General features: G+C 48.5%; 1 protein-coding gene across 6 annotated transcripts; it reads left to right on the top strand.

Annotated features, from left to right (window-relative positions):
* Nucleotides 1–3,283: 3,283 nt before the first annotated feature.
* Pgap2 (post-GPI attachment to proteins 2) lies at nucleotides 3,284–21,095 on the top strand. Of its 6 annotated transcripts, XM_013014102.1 has the most exons (9): nucleotides 3,361–3,367; nucleotides 7,310–7,484; nucleotides 12,270–12,283; nucleotides 12,475–12,643; nucleotides 17,895–18,147; nucleotides 18,306–18,412; nucleotides 19,638–19,746; nucleotides 20,146–20,300; nucleotides 20,384–21,095. In XM_013014102.1, exons 2-8 carry the CDS (start codon nucleotides 7,320–7,322, stop codon nucleotides 20,274–20,276), a joined length of 948 nt encoding a protein of 315 aa, XP_012869556.1. In that variant the 5' UTR covers nucleotides 3,361–3,367; nucleotides 7,310–7,319; the 3' UTR covers nucleotides 20,277–20,300; nucleotides 20,384–21,095. The 6 variants fall into 6 exon arrangements, with proteins under 6 accessions (XP_012869555.1, XP_012869552.1, XP_012869554.1 ...); XM_013014096.1 differs by lacking the exons at nucleotides 3,361–3,367; nucleotides 12,270–12,283 and adding an exon at nucleotides 11,153–11,453 and having other exon boundaries at nucleotides 7,411–7,484; XM_013014097.1 differs by lacking the exons at nucleotides 3,361–3,367; nucleotides 12,270–12,283 and adding an exon at nucleotides 11,153–11,453 and having other exon boundaries at nucleotides 7,411–7,484; nucleotides 12,413–12,643.
* The last annotated feature ends 408 nt before the right edge of the window (nucleotides 21,096–21,503 follow it).

Raw genomic sequence — 21,503 nt, 5'->3', positions numbered from 1 at the left:
CAGCTATATCCCAGCACTCCTTTGTGGTCCTTTTCTTTTTGTTTTGTTTTTTAGAATAGGATCTTACAGCTTTTTTCCCCAGTGGTCCAGGACTATGATCCTCCACTTCTGCCTTCGGTATATCTGGGATAAGAATGTGCTGTCACACCCAGCTGTCAGTTAAGATGGGGACCTGGCTAACCTTTTTTGTTTGTTTTTATTTTTTGTAGGTTGTGGGGCTGGAACTCTGGGTTTGGGTGCTATCCCTCAAGTCTTCAAGCTAAAGGCGAGTGCTCTACCACTTGAGCCACAGCACCACTTACAGTTTTCTAGTGGTTTTTATTGGAGAGATAAGAGTTTCACGGACTTTCCTTCCTGGGCTGGCTTTGAACTGTGATCCTCAGATCTCAGCCTCCTGAGTAGCTAGGATTTCAGGCATGATCCCCCAGCCCCTGGCTAACCTTTCTTAATGTATTGATTTCTTTTTTCTTTTGTGTTTTTCCCCCTATAGTTTATCCCCTGTTGTCGCTGTACTCGATTTTGGTACCCTGGCTATTGTATGTATGTTTATCTGAACTAGGGAAGGGAAGGGGAACAACAAAATGGTGAGACAAGGGACAAAGGGGTAAAAACCTATGCAACAGCGATACTCACAAGACAATATGTTGGAAATGATCTGTACAACTTGGGGGGGATGCGGGGAGAGAGGGAGGGAGAAAAATGGGGAGAAGGTAACAAGTTAGACAAGAAATGTAATCACTACCTTACGCATGTAACTGTAACCCCTCTGTACATCACTTGACAATAAAATTAAAATAAAAAAAAGAATAGGGTCTTACAGCTTTTTTGCCCAGTGGTCCTGGAGCATGATCCTCCATTTATGCCTTCAGTATATCTAGGATAGTAGGTGTGTGCCATCACACCCAGCTGTTGGTTAAGATGGGGACCTAGCTAACCTTTTACCAAGGTTGACCTCAAAGGGAAGAGATGGGGGCTGGGAAAGTGGCTCAGTGGTAGAGTGCTTGCCTTGCATGCATGAGCCCCTGGGTTCGATTCCTCAGCACCACATAAGCAAAAAGAAAAAACCTGGAAGTGGCACTGTGGTTCAAGTGGTAGAGCGCCTTGAGCTGAAGAGCTGAGGGGCAGCGCCCAGACCCAGATGAACGGCCCCACAACTGGACCCCTTCCACCCCCCCCCCAAAAAAAGGGAAGAGATCCTTCTTATCTCTGTCTCCTGAATAGTTGGGATTATAGTATGTGTCAGTACACCCAGCTGGAAGTTATTTTAGTAACCTTTTACCTACTTGCCTATCATGAACAAGGCCCTAGATTCAACCTGCAGGACAGCAAAACAAAACACCTCAAAAAAACACAAAAACCTGCCGGGCGCTGGTGGCTCAGGCCTGTAATCCTAGCTACTCAGGAGGCTGAGATCTGAGGATCCAGGTTCAAAGCCAGCCCGGGCAGGAAAGACCGTGAGACTCCTATCTCCAATAAAACCACCAGAAAACCGGAAGTGGCGCTGTAGCTCAAGTGGTAGAGCGCTTGCCTTGAGCTGAAGAGCTGAAGGACAGCGCCCAGGCCCAGAGTTCAAGCCCCATGACCGACAAAAAAACAAAAGAAAACAAAAACTCTTACTAATCCTGCAACTCTAAAGAACAGTATATGGGAGCATTCAAACAAGAGATGTTTTTTAGAGTAAGACCCCTTCACTCCAGACTTAAATGACACTAATGAAAGAATTCTGGCAAGTTAACACTTTTCCTATTTTGCAAACTAGCAACATTGAGATGAGCAATCTGTAGTCATTAAGGATGAACAATATATAGTAATTAAGGAAATAACCTTGTGTAAAGTTTCGATCCTGATTCTGATATTTACTGTGTGAACAGGTAATGTACCTTCTATGGTTTCCATTGATAGAGTGGAGATATTAATAGCATATCCCTCATAGGATTTTTATGAACTAACATGAAAAGCTCCTAGGATATAGGAGGTACTCAGAATATGTTCGTTATTACTGTGGGGATTTAAATGGGAGAGGTCTGATGGTAACCATGTCTAGCTCCATAGTATGTCACTTGGTCTCTGGAGTCGCCAAGATTCCCGCAGGAGGGATCTTTCGTCCCTTCACAGTGCTTCCTTGTTGGGGGCAGGATGACCTTTGGAAAAGGGTCCCCTTTTATGGGTTGGTCAAGGTCAGGATGAGAACTCTGGGAGCTAGTTTCTGAGGATCAACCCTTTCTGATTATGAAGAGACCCCCGCCCCCCAGGCTGAGGCCAGAGATAGGCTCTCCTTGCTACGTTTGATGGGAGAGGGCGCCCTCTCCTGATCAAAGGTGGGACCAGCACTGGCTCAGTTTGGGGGAAGGCGAGGGGGATGGGGGTGGAGGTGGAAAGAGGGGGGGGGCGTGTAGACCAGGATCCCACTAACCGGCAAGATGCTATCTTGAGAACCCTGGCTGCAATGCCGCAACCCCGCACGGAGGAGCCAAGTTTGTCGAGGCTGCGGCAAAAATGGCTCATGTTTTACGCCAGGGCGAAGCTGGAGAATTCGGTTAGAACGTGGTGTGGGGTGGAGGTCAGGAGACCCCCGGGACCAGGAGGTGAGAAATAAGGGTCGTGTCGCACTGATCTCTGTGTGTCCTTCAACAGGTAACGGCATGCGGGCGAGAGGTGGGCAGACCCGGAGGAGGCTTACCCAACAAGTCAGGATCCCGGGTCCCGCGCTCTTCCGGTGCCCGACGCAGCCAGAGTCCGCGGGGGCCGAGCAGAGCTGCGGAGGTTTGGATTCAGCAGAAACCAAGTTAAGGGGGAAAGAAGTAAGGGGATCGGGGGTCCCCCCGAAACGGGGAGGAGCCCGCAGTGCAGACAGGCTCAGTTTCCTCCCGAAGTTCCGCCCCAGGCCCGCAGCCCCGCCCCGCCCTGGCGTTCCCCGCTCCAGCGCGACCCCGGCTGCTACCCGCCCCCCCACCCCTCCAGCTCAACCCGGGTACCCCGGGGGTCCCCCAGATCCCGGACTGCGCAGGAAAGGCCCTCCTCACCGCCACCACTTGGGTGAGTATGGGGGTAGCTGTTCCGCGCCGCCCCTTTGGGGAGCTCGGCCATGCGGTCCGGCCTCCACGGGCCAGGCCTCAAGCCCTGGGGGCTCCAGTGGGTACCCCAGGATCTGCTGGCGTTCCGCAGGCAGGACAGAGCCCCCGCCCTGCCCTCTCCTTGGTAGGCTGCCCCTGCGTGCTGGGACTAAGCTCTCCCTTCTTTACTCCGCAGGGCCTGCCGCGAGGGTCAGCATTCCTCCAGGTGCGGTGGATGGAGGCATGGGGGAGCCTTGGAACCCCACCGCTTAGATTCGAGCTCCAGCTCTGCACTGATTAGCCGGTCACTTTCAGTAAGTGTTTTTTTAAGCAGGGTAAGCCTCAGTTTCCTCTTCTGTAAAATGGAAACACAAGAGTATGGCACCTACTTCCCAGAATTCTAAGATTTAAAAAAAACAGTGTGTATCAATGGATGAAGTGTATCGCGATGTGGATCTGTTCAGCCTGCCTGGGCCAGTGAGACGTCTTTAAGGACATGCGATGAAGCTGGAATAGGACTAAGAAAACAGTTTTGAGCTAAGTTATACCTGTGAGGGGGTTAAAGCTGTCTGGGGGCCGGACTTCATGTAGCGATCTCTCTGTCCTCAGATGTGGAGTAGAGTCAACAAGTTGGAAGAGCCTGACCAGTAAGATGAACTTCAGTAATGTGAACAGGATCCCCTGTTGCACAACTGTGGAAACAACCCAGAGCGGTTGAGTCACTTGCTCAAGGTTACTCAGCTGAAAGAAAGACCTGGCTTCTATCCTCCAGTAGTACAAACTGTCTTTTGTTTGTTTGTTTATTAAGGCTAAGCTTTTTTTTTTTTTCCCCTCAAGGCTAGTGCTCTATCACTTGAACCACAGCTCCACTTCCAACTTTTTGGTGGTTTACTACAGATAAGAGTCTCATGGGAGCTGGGATATAGCTTAGTGGCAAAGCATTTGCCTAGCAAGTGCAATGTCCTGGGTTCCATCTGTAGTACCAAAAAAGAAAAGACAGAAAAAAAGGGGTGGTGGTGGCTAGGAATATGACTTAGTGGTATAATACTTGCCTAGCATGCATGAAGCCCTGGGTTTGATTCCTCAGTATTCATATACACAGAAAAAGCCGGAAGTGATGCTGTGACTCAAATGGTAGAGTGCTAGCCTTAAGCAAAAGAAGTTCAGGGACAGTGTCCAGACCCTGAGTTCAAGCCTCAGGACTGGCAAAACAAACAAACACAAAAAAATCCAGCAAAACCTGTTTTTGTTTTTTTTTAAATCTAAATAAGAGTCTCACAGACTTCCTTTTTTTGGGGGGGGGGGTCTGGTCGTGGGGCCTGAACTCTGGGCCTGAGTGCTGTCCCTCAGCTCTTCAGCTCAAGGCTAGTGCTCTACCACTTGAGCCACAGTGCCACCTCTGGCTTTTTTCTTTTTGCTTATGTGGTGTTGGGAATCGAACCCAGGGCCTCAGGCATGCAAGGCAAGCTCTCTTACCACTGAGCCACCTTCCCAGCCTCACAGACTTTCCTGTCCAGGCTGGCTTCAAATTGTGTGCCTCAGGGGCTGGGAAGGTGGCTCAGTGGTAGAGCACTTGCCTTGCATGCATGAGGCCCTGGGTTTGATTCCTCAGCACCACATAAGCAAAAAGAAAAAAGCTGGAGGTGGCGCTGTGGCTCAAGTGGTAGAGCACTAGCCTTGAGCTGAAGAGCTGAGGGGCAGCGCCCAGGCCCAGAGTTCAGGCCCCATGACCAGACCCAAAAAAAAAAAATTGTGTGCCTCAGATCTCAGCTTCCTCAGTAGCTAAGTGTTACATACATGAGCCATGGGCACTTGGCTCTGTGAGAGAGAGAGAGAGAGAGAGAGAGAGAGAGAGAGACTGTCCTGGGGTTTGAATTCAGGGCCTAGATGCTATTGAATTCAGGACCTAGGTGCTATTGCTGAACTTCTTTTGCTCAAGGCAGCATTCTACCATTTGAACCCCAGCTCCACATTTAGCTTTGTTGGTAGTTTATTGGAGATGAGAGTCTCACAGGTTTTTCTGCTTGGGCTGCCTTCAAACAGTGATCCTCAGATCTCAGTCTCCTGAGAGGCTAGGATTGCAGGCATGAATCACTGGTGTCCAGCTTTTTTTTTCTTCTTCTTCCTCCTCTCCCCCCTCCTCCTCCTCCCCCCCTCCTACACCCCCCCTTCCCTCCTCCTCCTCCTCCTCCTCTTCTTCTTCTTCTTCTTCTTCTGGTCTGATTGTGTAGCCTAGGTTGACCTTGAATTTGAATGCCTCCTGACAGCCTCCCAAGTGCTGGGACTACAGATATATACCACTATGCCTGGTCTTGGTTATTTTTTTCTCTCCTCATTAGCCACCTACCTGGGGTCAGGGTCTGTTCATTCCCTGAAGATCTGGTCTTCCATTAGAGTATCCCAGTGGTTTCTGAGAAGTCAGGAGATGCTGGCTTCGGGGAAATACATTGGGAGAAGGGACTAGGTCTACTCTAGCTGGGCAAGGAAGGTCCTCCCATTTAGGTCCTTGAGAGGCTTGGAATTTATTTAGGGATGAGCCCAAGGAAGTACTGTATCTGGGAGGGTCACTAGTGCCATTTCCAACTTCCCTGTGCGAGTACCCCCTCTCAAAGGGAGAGAGAAACTTGAGGAATGGGGGAAGCTGATTTGTCTGGTCTGGCGGAGAAGCAGGTGGTAAGGGTAGATGAAATTGCAGAGGTGTGTTCACCTGGTTTGTTCCGGAATGCCAAGAAGTCAGCCTGTCTGAGGTCAGAGTTCTTCCTGAGGGCTGGGCCAGGAAGATTATGACTCAATTTGGCAAGGACTTTGAGACCAGAAGGGCAGGTTCTTTATGTTTCCGGAGCCAGCTGTGTCTTGGCACCGAAAAGCCTAAACCGCCAGACACCTAAACTCCAGGTTTTCTGATTTTCCTTCGAGTTCAGCAGCTTGGAGGAAAGTTCTGCATCTTGGTTTCTCCATCTCTACGATGGGAATAAGGCCAACAGGCACTTCAACTTATTTAAAAATTTTTTTATTCATTTTTGTTGGTGCTGGTACTGACAGTCTTATACTCTTGGCTTTCTTGCTCAGTGCGGGCATTCTGTCACTTGAATCATGCCATTCCGGCATTTTTCTGGTTAATTGGAGATGGAATCTCATGGATTTTTCTGTCTGGTATGGCTTCTAACTATGACCCTCTAAGTTCTCAGTTTCCTGAGGAGCTAGGATTACAAGTGTGAACCACCAGCCCTTGTAGGATTTGGGTTTTTTTGTTTGTTTGTTTTTTAAAATTTCTTGTCCTTCCCTCTCTCCAGTCTTAATCTGTCCTTTCTGCCCAGTGCTCAGGCCCAGAGAGAAAGGGTCAAGGCAGGCCAGTTTCAGTGTATAACCCTGACCCTCACATCTTCCTACCGATGGTTCTTCTATTTGTTGTGTGACCCTGACTAGGTTTCTGCCTGTTTTCCCTTCTGTACTCTGGGGGGCGGGGTGTGTGTGTGCAAGACTCGGATTGCTGGTGTTAAGGTTCTCCACCTTAGATACCCTTGTCTGAGGGAGAAATCACAGTGCTCAAGAGCTCTTACCTAGTCTCAGGAGGGGGGTGAACCAGGTCTCTGGGTACTGGGAAACTTCCAGAAGCTGACCAAGCAGCTCTATCCGGCAAACAGCAAGCCCAGGCTAGTGTCAGGCCTGATTCTGCAAAGCCTTTCACCCTCAGAGCACGTGAGGCAGCAGTCAGAGAAAACCAGAGGTTCAAGGTTCTGTCGGCTTCCATGGAGCCCCTGCTACAATGGACTGCTGGGCTCCCACACAGCACACAGAGCCTGGGAAGGGGCTGAAGGTTCAGGAGTACCCCCAAGCCCGGTGGGTGAAGCAAGGAGGCCTGGAGGCCCAGAGACTCGGGGGAGGAGATGGACCATTTTGTCCTCTGGTTGAGTTTAGGTTTAGTTCTTGAAACAGTGAGAAACTAGATAAAACCAGCTTCTGCAGTCTTAGGTCTGTCAAGAGAGGTTAGAGGGGAGAGATCTCCCAATCTATTTGTTTCATCCTGTTAACAGACTGGGATTATTGTCTTCTCCCTGAAATTCAAGTTGAACATTGTATTGGGATTCTGAATCTTTCTCACCCAGGGCAAGAGCTGTTCAAGTTTAGAAGACATTTTCATTAGATTCCCTGCCCTATAGCACAGCTACATTTAGGACTGAGCACAAACGTTGACTTTATCACTGATTCCCAGCCACAATGCCTGAGACCCTGACAGCACACCACTCCATCTCCAGGTCTAACAAGATGTACCAGGTCCCACTGCCGCTGGACCGGGAAGGGACTCTGTTCCGGCTCCGCTTCACCATGGTGGCCCTGGTCACAGTCTGCTGTCCACTTGTCGCCTTCCTCTTCTGCATCCTCTGGTCCCTGCTCTTCCACTTCAAGGAGACAACGTCTACACACTGTGGGGTAGGGCCTACGGGACACTGTTGCTTCAGGTTCAGGCCTATCTGATTTTTTGGGGAGGGGAGGATTCTGATTCACTTTTAACAGGATTAGCCAGCTCTGCAGAGAAATCTGTCAAACATACTGGGCTAGTGGCAGGGAGGAGGGCAGGGTGCTTGCAAATTGTAATCTCAAGTGTGGTTTTCCTCCATGTTCCATGAAGGTGTTCTAGGGGTTGAGGTCACTTCAATGACCTCAAAAGCCAGACTCAATAATTATTTCATAGAGGGCAAATTTAGGAGCCCCCGGATTTTCGAAGGGTAGAGAGAGAATGGGACGGGACTAGAGGGCATTTGGGTCACATATGGGCCTGTGGGTTTGTGCCTGTTTTTATAGGAATGTGATCATGTAGGGGTGGTGTGTGTGTGTGTGTGTGTGTGTGTGTGTGTGTGTGTGTAATTGTAAGGGATATGACTATATAATGGCTTTAAGTGAGACATATATAGAGGAGAAAACCATATCTATGCCTGGTTTTTGTACTTGTGTTTGTAGGTAGGGCCCATATTCTTTAAAGTTCTATAGATTACTAGCCATCTCTGGCAGAGATATAGGTGCCTGGGCCACAAAGAAAGATACACAAATTCAGTCCGGCGCCGGTGGCTCACGCCTGTAACCCTAGCTACTCAGGAGGCTGAGATCTGAGGATCACAGTTCAAAGTCAGCCCGGACAGGAAAGTCCATGAAACTCTTACCTCCAATAAACCACCAGAAAACCGGAAGTGGCGCTGTAACTCAAGTGGTAGAGCGCTTGCCTTGAGCTAAGGAGCTGAGGGATAGTGCCCAAGCCCAGAGTTCAAGCCCCACGACCGACACACACACAAAAAAAAGATACACAAATCCATTCTCCATATCAGAGTAATATCAGAGTAAATGTGGTGAGACCTGTGTTGACCTCTGTTGTACAATTCATTCACACCAACTCTGTATAACCTGAACTTCAATTTCCCATTGTCTATGGTGAGGCCAGTAATTCCTGTTCTGTTCCTTTCCAGAGCTAGTATAGTGGTCCACGTAGAGGAAGGACAGGAAGGTGGTTTGGGAGTATGAAAGATGAAAGAGCAGGAGGAGGAGAAGAAAGAGACTGTCAGACTGGAAGGCAGGGCAGGAGATGAAGTTAGCCTAGGGGCTGTAGGTGGAAAATAGGTAAGGCTTGGATATAACCCTTGAGCTGACCTCAGCGAGTGCTCAGAAGGCTCACAGCAAGCTTCCTTTATAGGAAGGTCCCCATTTAGTAGTACTAGACATATTGACCCTGGGAGTATTTTAGCCTCACTCCCTAGAATTCGTTTTTTTTTTGGTCGGTCGTGGGGCTTGAACTCTGAGCCTGGGCGCTGTCCCTCAGCTCTTCAGCTCAAGGCAAGTGAGCGCTCTACCACTTGAGCTACAGCACCACTTCCGGTTTTCTGGTGGTTTATTGGAGATAAGAGTCTCACAGTCTCTCCTGCCCGGGCTGGCTTTGAACCGTGATCCTCAGATCTCAGCCTCCTGCGTAGCTAGGATTACAGGCGTGAGCCACCAGTGCCCGGCCCTAGAATTCTTCTGTTGAGTTCACTTGAGGCTTTTCATATATGCTCTCAATTTCCCATCTAGAATATCCCAGAATGGCCAGTGTGAGTCCTGAGGCTAGAAGCAACCTAGGCTAACACATCTATAAGTTCTTTGTGTTTATTTTTGAGATGCAGTTTCTCTATGAAGCCCAAGTTGGCCTGGAACACACTATGTAACCCAGATTGACCTTGAACTTGTGATCCTCCTGCCTCTGCCTTCTAAATGCTAGGATTACAGGCTTGCTCTTCCATGCTCAGCCAACACATTTATAATTGATGAGTTTGCCTCTGCTTGCACATCTCTAGTGATGCTTTAGGTGCTATTCTAAAGAGGTATAGTAACTAGCATATATCAATCAGTTTTTTAAGATGAATACAGTTTTGTTTTTTGTTTTTGTCCTGATTCTGGGGCTTGACCTCAGAGCCTGGACGCTGTCCTTGAGTTTGTTTTTTGCTCAAAGCTAGTGCTCTACCACTTTGAGCCACAGTGCTATTTCCAGCATTTTAGATTTTTCTTTTTCTTTTGGTCGGTCGTGGGGCCTGAGCTCTGGGCTTGGGCACTGTCCCTCAATGGTAGACTAGAGCTCTACCACTTGAGCCACAGCGCCACTTCTGGCATTTTCTGTTATGTGGTGCTGAGGAATCGAACCCAGGGGTTTATGCATGCAAGGCAAACACTCTACCACTGAGCCACCTTCCCAGCCCAACTTTTTAGTAGTTAATTGGAGATAAGAGTCCCACAGACTTTCCTGCCCAGGCTGTCTTTGAACCTAGATCCTCAGATCTCAACCTCCTGAGTTGCCACCAGCTGGACTTTTTTTTTATTTTGACCGGTCGTGGGGCCTGAACTCTGGGCCTGGGCGCTGTCCCTCAACTCTTCTGCTCAAGGTGAGCATTCTATCACTTGAGCCACAGTGGTTTTCTGATGGTTAATTGGAGATAAGAGTCTCACGGACTTTTCCTGCCCAGGCTGGCTTTGAACTGTGATCCTCAGATCTCAGCCTCCTGAGTAGCTAGGATTATAGGCGTGAGCCACCGACACCCAGCTCCAGCTAGACTTTTTAATTTTTTTTTTTTTTAATGAATCTCTGTTGTGCTTGGTTCTGGCTCTGTTTTGATAGTCATGGAGCTACTTTCTCCTTCTGACTTTAGCTCAGCCCGACCAAAAAAATAGGCAGCAATAGTGGAGATTTCTGAGCCTTGTCTTAGCGTAGCTCTAGTCTCTTCATGCAACTGTTATAGGACTGAGTCTTTAATCTCATCCTCACCCTCATCATGAATGGTTTTGTTTTTTGTCGGTCGTGGGGCTTGAACTCTGGGCCTGGGCGCTGTCCCTCAGGTCTTCAACTCAAGGTGAGCACTCTACCACTTGAGCTACAGCGCCACTTCCGGTTTCCTAGTGGTTTATTGGAGATAGGAGTCTCACGGTCTTTCTTGCCCGGGCTGGCTTTGAACCACGATCCTTAGATCTCAGCCTCCTGAATAGCTTGGATTACAGGCGTGAGCCACCAGCACCTGGCATGAATATGTTCTTAGACTTGGACTTGGCCCATTTGGTAACTATTTTCTCCTTCTGGGCATCAGACTCCAGGTGGCCTGGGCAGGACAGAAAAAAGAAAAAGAAACAGTATTGTTTGTTCTATTGATGCACTGAGTTGCCATTAGCTGTTTCTGCACAGCTACAGGCTACGCATTAATATCTCATACTCATGCTTGACTAGATATCATTTGGATCCTCATTCTATTATCACAGGATTAGGCCACTCTCTGATGTAGCTGAACAAATATACTTAGTCTTGCTTTAATCAGAATGGGCCCTATCAGCCAGGCGACAGTGGCTCATATCTGTAATCCTAGCTTCTCAGGAGGATTGCAGTTAAAGGCTGGCCCAGGCAGAAGAGTCCAGGAGATTCTATCTCCCAAATAAACAGCAAAAAGCTAGGCTGGAGATATGGCTCACGTGGTAGAGCACAGCTGAACAAGCATGAAGCCCTGAGTTCAAACCCCCAGAACTGGCAAAAGAAAAGAAAAAAAGAAAAAGAAAGGAGCTGGATTATTCCATTCTGTTTTTCTTTCCCTTTCTAGAAACCTGTCTGTGTCCCTGGACACAGCCCTCAGAAAGGTTCCCACCCCCCACCCCTGGCAAAGAAGCTACCATGGGTTGACCTCAACCACTATCACTTCTTACAGTTTCAGAGTGTTCTGGGATTTATGAGGTGGCCTTGTTGATTCTGGGAAGGCTGTGTGCCTGGGCAGGCGTGGAGAACTGGGCTTTGTGGGCGGGAGGGCAGGCCTGGAGAAGCTGGGGGTGGGACCCTCTCATCTTGGAGCAGTCTCAGTCTGGCTGGAGTCCTCAACCCAAGCCCCGGATTCTTCAGAACCCAGTGTGAGTGTTGCTTGGTGAGCCCCCTCCCTCCACCTATCCCAGAAGAGGAGCTGGATTAGACTGGGGTAGACTGGGGTCTCCTTAATGGAGGGAGGTGAGTTGCAGGGGGAAGTTCCATTGTAGGCTTTTTAATACAAAGCCATCTCTGATCTTCCCCAGCTTACCTAATACTGGGAGCCCAGCTTCCTTAGTTTGCATCCAACCTGGACAAAAGCTTCCTGGATCTGGCCAAGAATAGCAGGCTGAGGCTAAGTAGAGAAGGTTCCCATGACCCTCAGATTCCTCCATTCTTTAGGTAATGTAGTCTCCTGAGAGGAGAATGCACTGAGGGACTAGGCCTCGACAGGGACCCTTATATTTCAGGATCAAGGTGCTGCTGGCCTGAGGCTTGGCTCATTCAGACCCTGGGGGTGGGATAACTAGTAGCTTGTGACCCCACTAACATAGGTTCTAGCGTACTCTTGTTGTTCCTAGTTGAACATGGTTGAGGAGGAGGAATGTAGTCAGACAGGGTCAGTAGGAAGAGAGCTGCAGCCAGTTTGAACCAAGGGTCCTTTGTCTAGGTTACTTGGTTTGAAGGAAACCTTGACTTAAGCTGTCATGTAGCAAGAGGCTACACGAAGCAAGAGGCATTAGTACCCCTCCCGTCCAATCCTGGCCCAATTCTGGGCCTCAGTCACTCTCCTGTGGAGGAGAAATACCCATTCCAGGTGAGCCCTGAGTTCCTTTGTCCAGATCCCTGGGAGCCTCCTCCTTTGTCCAGCCTCTTCAGAAGGAGGACCTGAGAGAAGGCTAATTTGCCAGGGGATTCCTAAGAGCTGTCCCTGCCTGTCTCTATTGCTACTTTCCCACTTTCCTCTGTTCCTCCTCCTCTGCACAGTCTTCCTTTCTTCTCCTTCTACTCTGCTTTTCCCTCCTACTCTGAGGAGCCAGCTCTGGAAAAGCCTCCACTTTTCCAGGCCCAACCAACTCATCAGACCCCAAGTTGTGTCCCTCGCCCCGCCTGGGTCACTCCCTACAGGATGTTCTCTGCGGCCTCCCTACCCTTGGACTCCGATGGGACCGTGTTCCGGCTCCGCTTCACAACTTTTGTCTTGTGGGTCATCACTTTCCCCATGTTCGGCTTCTTCTTCTGCATCACCTGGTCCCTGCTGTTCCACTTTGAGTACACGGTGGCCACTGACTGTGGGGTGAGTGCCAGGCTCCGCAGCACCCGGGTCAAGGCCAGGCCAGGGGACAGCAGGAGAAAAGAGAGTGTCAGAGAAAGAAACAGCACAAGAAGATTGGGAGGACAAGTCAGAGTTAAAGAATTTGGGGGCAGAAGCTCAGAGCATAGAGTCACAATCCTTTAAGAATTAGAAAAATGGGCTGGGAAGGTGGCTCAGTGGTAAAGTGCTTGCCTTGCATGCATGAGGCCCTGGGTTCGATTCCTCAGTACCAGAAAAAAACAGAAAAAGTGGCGCTGTGGCGCTAGCCTTGAACTGAAAAGCTGAGGGACAGCGCCCAGGCCCAGAGTTCAGGCCCCATGACCGCCCCCCCCTCCAAAAAAAAAAAAGGATTAGAAAAGGATTATAGAAGGTGTAAAGGAGTGGAGGAAGTGGGGAGAGAAGAGAAGGGGTTGGGACCCAGCGGTAGAGATTGTTAGAGGGAAGAGGAGGCTGAAGAACAACCAGATTGGATAGGAAACCAAAACTGAGGAGATTCAAAAAGGCCAGGAGAGGAATGGCTTTAGACCAGATCAGTAGACTTTCCTTGGAATATCCATAGCCCTTCTTTGGGGACCATAGGTTGTTCCCCCACCCACCTGCCCCCTACTGGCAGCTTTAGCCCAGAGTTCTGCTAGCTGGAAACCCAGAACGTCTCATATCTATCTGTCCATTAGGTCTTTCCTGACAGCCTAGGGGTAAAGGTTCTATGTCAGAAGCATGGAGTTGATTGTGGACTTGCCCTTAGCATTCTCATTCCTGCAAGAGACTGTCCTTAGACAGTCACAACATAGTGAATTGGGATTCTTTTTGTGTATGCAGTCATGGAGCTCTGTCCCTGAGATTTTTTGCTCAAGGCTGGTGCTATACTACTTGAGCCATAGCTCTACTTCTAGCTTTTTGATGGTTAATTGGAGGTAAGGGTCCTAAGGACTTTTCTACCTGTTTAGCTTTGAACCACAACCCTCAGACCTCAGCCTCCTGTGTAGCTAGAATTGCAGGCAGGAGCCACGAGTGCCCAGCATGAATTGAGATTTTTATTGTACTAAAAGGGAATGAATGCAAGGACTGTAAAGTTCAGAAGAGATACTTAACCCAGCTTGGATATTGGTGAAGACTTCCTGGAGGAGAGGCTTTTGTTGCTAGAAGGTGAGGGTGGAGGTGAAGAAAGATCAGTGTGAATGCCAGGCTGACATTTTGGATTTTATCCTGAGGGCAGTGGAGAGCTTTGGAAAGATTCTAAGCAGGAAAGGAGATGTAATAAGATCATAGAAGAGGGGCTGGGAAGGTGGTTCAGTGGTAGAGAGCTTTCCTTACATGCATGAGGCCCAGGGTTTGATTCCTCAGCACCACATAAGCAGAAAAAGCAGGAAGTGGTGCTGTGGCTCAAGTGGTAGAGCACTAGCCTTGAGCTGAAGAGCTGAGGCACAGCGCCCAGGCCCAGAGCTCAGGCCCCATGACCAAAAAAAAAAAAGATGTTAGAAGATCATTCCAGCTTCTGACTGAAAAATAGATTTAAGGGAAGGACACAGCGCCACTTCTGGCTTTTTTCTTTTTGCTTATGTGGTGCTGAGGAATCGAACCCAGGGCCTCATGCATCAAGGCAAGCGCTCTACCACTGAACCACCTTCCCAGCCTCATGCAGTGGCTTATATTTCTGGAGACCTGTGAGGATAGAGAGGAAAGTATAGGGGGGCACTGGTGGCTCACGCCTGTAATCCTAGCTACTCAGGAAGCTGAGATCTGAGGATCACGATTCAAAGCCATCCCAGGCAGCAAAGTCCATGAAACTCATCTCCAGTAAACCACTAGAAAACTGGAAGTGGCACCGTGGCTCAAGTGGTAGAGTGCTCACCTTTAGCTGAATAGCTAAGGGACAGCACCCAGGCCCAGAGTTCAAGCCCCCAACCGACAAAAAAAAAAAAGAGGAAAGGATAGAGTCCATTGAAAAGTAGCAAGTAGAATTGACAGGAGTTTTGGTCCATTTGGCAAGGAGTAGAGAGAACAGAAGTCATCTATAACTTGAGACTACTTTCATCAGTGGCCAAAGGAATGATTCTAGTGATAAAATCTTATCAGATATAAGATTGTTGTTGTTGTCATTTTTTATTTTCCTTTTATAAACTTCTCTTGCCCTGCCAGAAAGGGGTTTGTCTATCCATCTTGTAGTACTGGGCTAATGGGGAGGTTTGGAGAAAGCTGTGTATGAATCTAGTCTCTAATAGCTCTTAATGTTTCTTGTTGCTGGCACAGTTGGTGAGTATGAAACTTACATGCTAGGGATGGGAGTAGAAGTAGGGGTTTAGTTATTGGGTTGTGTGTGTGTGTCTGTCTGTCTGTCTGTCTGTCTGTGTGCACATAATGGGCAGACATGGTAAGCCCTGTTCTTAAAATTCTGCCCCCACTATTAATCAGAGAGAAGTTTATGAAGATTGACTGCTAGTCACAGAATCCTAACTCTGTTCCTTCTGAAGTCCCCTATCATCTCTGCTCAATACTTGTTCCCAGAACCAGTCAGGATTCAGTGCCCTTGAATGTTTTGTGCTGTCCTAAGATGTCTGGCTCTGCCTTTCTTTTCTTTTCTTTCTTTTTTTTTTTTTTTTTTTTGTGTGTGTGTGTGTGGCTTGAACTCTGGGCCTGGGTGCTGCCCCTCAGCTCTTCAGCTCAAGGCTAGCGCTCTACCACTTGAACCACAGCATCACTTCTGGTTTTCTAGTGGTTAATTGGAGATAAGAGTCTCACAGTCTTTCTTTGCCCAGGCTGGCTTTGAAATGTGATCTTAGATCTCAGTCTCCTGAGTAGCTAGGATTACAGGCGTGAGCCACAAGTGCCATGAGTGCTACTCACAAGCAGCTGAGTTGAGGAAGCAGTCTTCAGAGCAAATATTCCAGGAAGCAGAGGTAGCACTCTCACTTTCATTTCACTCTGGAGTAGCAGAGGTTCAAAAATTAAGTATGGAGACTTACAGATTCTACTATGTCTGGTGTCCTCCCTCTACCCTGTAAGTACTTTTGTTGTGCTCAGTGGCCAAGTAGCTCAGTGTCTTTGTAGGGAAGTCTGCCTCTAATGCCAATACTTACTGTACCCACTGTATGCCCAACACTGATGGTATTTCACATACAATGTATTTAAAATTGATTCACTCTGTAAGACAGGATGTGTTATACCAGTGCTGCCAATGAGTAAATTGGAGCTCAGAGAGATGAAGTGCCTTGTTTGAAATCACCAGGCTCTCGACAGACACTGATGACTCACACCTGTTATCCTAGCTACTCAGGAGGCAGAAATTTAAGGCTCAGGTTCAAGACCAGCCTGGAAAGTAAAGAGTCTCTGGCAGAGTCTCTTATCGCTGATTAACCACCAAAAAGCCAGAAGTAGAAAAAAGCCAGTGGTAGACCTGGCCTTGAATCAAGATAGCTAAGGGATAGCATCCAGGCTGAATTCAACACGCACGCACGCACGCACGCACGCACGCGCACACACACACACACACACACACACACACACCCCTACTGAAGGCAGAGCTGGGATCCAAAGCCCCCACACTACTGTTTGGGAATGAGCCTGGTTTCAAGCCATAGTACCTCAAACATGATCTTGAGGGCAGTGCTTTCTCTTGGAGAACTCTGCACTTAGCTTCTTCTAACAGTGCTGAAGAGAACCTAGCTCCTTTTTTGTGAGCTGTGAAGTGCCTGGCCAACCCTCCATCATGGCTCAATATGAGTTACCTCCCATATTTCTTACTTTCTTAGCTTCCAGATACCCATTCGATATTTCCATTGAAAGAAAGGAAGGGATCTATCTCTGAACACCAGTCCCTCCATAAATATAACAGGATCATTCCTTTGCTGGGTTGCTGGGCTCCAGCACTGCCCTGGTCTAAAAATAATCTATGGAAAGTGTGAGTATTGGATTGGCAGCTTCCTGTTGAGGTATTTAAAAAGTGCCGATTCTCAGGTTCAAGATTTGCATTTTCACACAGTCCCTTAGTGAATTATGTGTATTTTAAAATTTGCAAAGCACTGGCTTTCCCGGCCCCATCTGAACTACCCCATTTGTCCACCTCTTAGCTAAGCAATACCAGTCCTGCTTGTCCTCTTTCATATTTTACTCTTGTTGATAGTGGGACTTGAACTCAGAGCCTGGACATTATCCCTTAGCTTTTTCACTCAAAGCTGGTGCTTTGCCACTTGAGCCATAGCTCTACTTCTGTACTTTTGGTGGTTAATTGGAGATAAGAGTCATACCAGTTGTTCTACTTTGAACCTTGATCTTCAGATCTCAGCTTCCTGAGTAGCTAGGATTATAGGTGTGAGCTACTAGCCCCAGCTCTTCCTCTCTTGAAGAGTGAGGCTACAGCTGGGCATTGGTGGCTCATGTCTGTAATCCTAGCTACTCAGGAGGCTGAGATCTGAGGATCACGGTTCAAATTCAGCCTAGGCAGGAAACTCTGTGAGACTCTTATCTCCAATAAACTACTCAAGAAGAGGAGCTGTGGCTCCAGTGGTAGAGCATTTGCCTTGAGCTGAAGAGCTGAGGGACAGCGCCCAAGCCCAGAGATCAAGCCCCATGACCAACAGAAAAAAAAAAAAAAAAAGGGAGGCTACAGCACCTTAAGGAATGAGTTTCAAAGATGAATAGAGATGATGCATAAGACCAGGGACTTCTCAAACTATATGGAAAGTTAGGATCACTCAAGTCCTTAAACCTGACCAGGATAGGGGTAGTCTTTGGCCTAGCTCCCAGGATCTCACAGTACTCAGGGGAATGAATGAAGCGGGGAGCTGTAAAAATACCAGTTCAGGTGGGTAGCAGTACTTTTCTAAAGGTCAGGTGTTCTAGGACTCATCTTTGTGACTCATCTTTGTCCTCAGGATTGAATCTAGTGTGTTGGGATTCCAGAGACTCCCACAGGATCTTCTCTTAGGCCAGCTATGAGCTACCAGCCTGCCCAAACACACAGGTTCCAGTTTGGGGTTAGATAGACAAGGCCTACTCTGCCCCTGGACAAATCCTGGTCTGTTTGGGAATGAGAATCAAGCACAGTGGCTACAGGCAGGATTTGGGAGAGCTCTAGATGTGGCCTGAAGGACTCCTGGGAAGGGAAGGGGCTGAGACAGCCTTCCTGAAGGTCATTGACTTTGAAGACAGATGGGGAGGAGAAGGGTCTCCCTGTGCGAGGGGACTGGAGGGGCTGGTGGAGGCTATACCTAGACCCCCTCATAACTCTCTCTAGGTGCCCAATTACCTGCCGTCAGTGAGCTCGGCCATCGGCGGGGAGGTGCCCCAGCGCTACGTGTGGCGCTTCTGCATCGGCCTACACTCAGCACCCCGCTTCTTGGCGGCCTTTGCCTACTGGAACCACTACCTCAGCTGTGCCTCACCATGTCCTGGCTACCGCCAGCTCTGTCGCATCAACTTTATCCTCAATGTCATCGAGAACCTCGCACTGCTAGTGCTCACCTATGTCTCCTCCTCCGAGGACTTCAGTGGGTGCCCAGATGAGACAGGGGGAGGGAGGGAGAAGGGTTGGTAAAGGGGGGAACCAGGAACACATCCTGTTCCTTCCCACACATGGTCCTTCGTGCGTAGGGGTGAGGGCGCTGCCCGCTATGAGCCCTCTCCACCCTCCTTTTCTCCCCTCCAGCCATCCACGAAAATGCTTTCATTGTGTTCATCGCAGCATCTCTCAGTCACATGCTCCTCACCTGCATTCTCTGGCGGCTCACCAAGAAGCACACAGTAAGTCAGGAGGTACGGCCTGCCCCACCTGGGCACCAGGTGGCCCAGTTCAAATCAAGGACATCTATCCTCAGGATACCGGTAATGACAAGATGGGCACTGGATTCCATTGGGTACCTTGGCAGAGGACTGGGTGGGGGACAAGTAGAAGGGATTGACTTGTCAAAGTCCAGGACTGTGTTTGGGCAGTATGGGAGAAGAGATGAGAGGCTCCAAATGGGGGTAGAGAGATAACAGCCAGGCCCCTGTGGGTTAGGAACACTGTGTTGTAGAAGTAATACCCCACCCACTTATCTTCCTTTCTTTCCACAGTACCTGGAGGTGTTGGTTGGTGGGTCATTCTGTGTGCTTTTTTTTTTTTTTTTTTTGGTGCCAGTTCTAGGGCTTAAACTCAGGGCCTGAGTGCTATCACTTAGCTTTTTTTTTTTTTACTCAAGACTAGCTGTAGGGGCTGGGATGTAGCTTATTGGCAAAGCACCTGCCTAGCAAGTGCAATGTCCTGGGTTTGATCCCCAGTATCAAAAAAGACAAAAAAAATAAAGTAAAAAAAAAAAAAACCCCAAACAAAGACTAGCTGTCTAATCATTCGAGCCACAGCTTGCTTCACTTCCAAATTTTTGGTGGCTAATTGGAGATAAGAGTCTCTCACTGACTTCTCTGCCCAGGCAGGCTTTGAACCATTATCCTCAGATCTCAGCCTGCTGAACAGCTAGAATTATAGATGTGAGCCTGTCATACTTTAGAATTATAGATGTGTGCCTGTCATACTTTAAGTACTTCTTTTTTTTTGGGGGGGGGGTCCGGTTGTGGAGCTTGAACTCTGGGCCTGGGTGCTGTCCCTCAGCTCTTTAGCTCAAGTCTAGCACTCTACCACTATGAGCCACTGCGCCACTTCTGGCTTTTTTCTTTTTGCTTATGTGGTGCTGAGGAATGGAACCCAGGGCCTCAGGCATGCAAGGCAAGCACTCTACCACTGAGCCACCTTCCCAACCCATTTTAAGTACTTTTAATACTCTTATCTCCCTGAAATGGGAGGGGAGAGATGCCACTGCTCCTCATCATTCCCCGAATGCAGGGATGTGAAGATGCTTATCACTCCCGCTGCCTGTGCCCCATGTTCCGTGACTGCTGTGGGAACTAAGGGAGGAAGGCCTGGTCCCTTAGAAGCTGGGGTGAGAGGGAAGGCTACCCATATATACCCAACAAGCACAGTGTGATCAGATAGCTCCTCTTCCAGGATCGCAAGTCCTACAGCTGGAAACAACGGCTCTTCATCATCAACTTTGTCTCCTTCTTCTCGGCATTGGCTGTCTACTTTCGGCACAACATGTATTGTGAGGCTGGAGGTGAGACAAGACTAGCATCCATAATCATAAATCACTATGGAGTACTTGTGATGTATTCATTCATTCATTCAACATATTTATCCGTGCTTTTTCTCAGGCTTGAACTTAGAGCCTTGGCACTGTCCCACTTGAGCCAATGCTCCACTTTGTCTTTTTTTTTTTTTTGGTGGTTGATTTAAGAGTTTCATGGACTTTCTTGCCTGGGCTGGCTTTGAACAGCAATCCTCAGATTTCAGCCTCCTGAGTTGCTCTGATTGCAGGCATGAGCCCTAGACACCAGCACTTGTGATGTTTTTGGATAGCGGGCAATGGCTGCCGCCAATGTGGGCTAGTCTTAAGAGGATCCTGAAAGAGTGTAACAGAAGGTTCACCATTCTGTTCCTTGTGTCCTTACAACAGTGTACACCATCTTTGCTGTCCTGGAGTACACTGTTGTCCTAACCAACATGGCATTCCACATGACAGCCTGGTGGGACTTCGGGAACAAAGAGCTGCTCGTAACCTCTCAACCTGAGGAGAAAAGATTCTAAATCCTTCTATGCTGCTAGGAAAAGGTATACAACTGTTTAGAAACAAAACTGGGCGAGGGAGAAGGGTATAAGACAAGGCTGACCCCAGTAATGATGGCTTCTCTCAGCCTTCACCTAGGCACAGAGGCTTTCAAGCAACATCACCCTTAACTGAGAAGCCCTAAGAAGCTAAACTGGCATAAAAGCTCCACCATTTGGTGCTAAACAACAACAAAGTCCTGAGGCTCATGACCACCATCTAGTTTATGGCCTTTTTATAGAAACCTTTGACTGAGGTATGAGACTGCTGAGCACTGGCTGCTACCTGAAAACCAGTCATTTCTCTCCAGGTCATTTACTTAACTGTGTCTAATGAGGTACTGTGTGCATCCAGGCCTGTGGCCATAGTGCTCTGCTGAGTGTCCCTACATGTTCCAGCTCTGACTTCACCACTTTGATCTGGTGTGGCTCTAGGGTGTATACCTTTCCCTGTCAGCCTCTCATTATGTCTATCCCTGTGTATGATGGGGGAAGGTGGGCTGTTAAATAGCCAAAGGCTTTGCTCGTGTGGCTCTAATCTCATCTGATGGAGGTGTTCTGTACCTGGAGGATGACCCATCCCAGAGAAGAACCCAAGCACTGCATGTATTTCCCTTTCCTTCTGAAGTCACTGGCTTATGGACTCTTCCTCTTCTCCAAAGGGAGATGGGTCAAAGGCATAGTTCCTAATGGGTTCCCTGGTGTTTCTCCATTTTCCCTACAGCCTCAGACCAACTCTGAGCTCTTTTGGTTGTACATTTTATTGCAAATAACAATAAATTTTTTTTCTTTTGCCAACAATCTAGGCCAAGCATGCAAGTCTTGGGGCCCACTTCCATAATGGGACCTGAGGTAGGTGAGGGGCTCCAGAAGGGAGTGAGTAAGTCCACCTTGGTCTTATTCCATCTGGCACCCATCACTCACCCTGGCCCCCACTTTCAATCTGGTTGTCTCTTAAGGCTAATATGAGCCTCCATTTTAGTGATCCTGACTGGAGTGATTGTAATGACTTCAGGGAGAGTTAAGATCTGTCCCATGGAAGGGGATGAGGAATAGGAAAAGAGGTAGAGTGCCTACTTAGCAAGTGTGAGGTCCCAAGTTCAAGCCCTAGAACCCCCACCACCATGAATCCTCTTAGAAGTATATATTACAGGGACAGTTCAGATGCATGAGCACCTGGTTTCAAGCTAATGGCTCCCATTCTCTTTC

This window comes from Dipodomys ordii, unplaced genomic scaffold (genome assembly GCF_000151885.1).
Source record: "Dipodomys ordii isolate 6190 unplaced genomic scaffold, Dord_2.0 Scaffold22, whole genome shotgun sequence".
NCBI lineage: Eukaryota > Metazoa > Chordata > Mammalia > Rodentia > Heteromyidae > Dipodomys > Dipodomys ordii.
The sequence above is the reverse complement of the archived record's forward strand: the minus strand, read 5'-3'. Positions and strand labels throughout refer to the sequence as shown.

Excerpts from the sequence above, each read along its gene's own strand:
- Pgap2 (XM_013014102.1), top strand. The coding sequence starts at position 7,320 with ATGTACCAGGTCCCACTGCCGCTGGACCGGGAAGGGACTCTGTTCCGG. Across the intron at positions 12,644-17,894 it reads CGGTGGCCACTGACTGTGGG|GTGCCCAATTACCTGCCGTC; the intron begins GTGAGTGCCAGG and ends AACTCTCTCTAG. Across the intron at positions 18,148-18,305 it reads CTCCTCCTCCGAGGACTTCA|CCATCCACGAAAATGCTTTC; the intron begins GTGGGTGCCCAG and ends TCTCCCCTCCAG.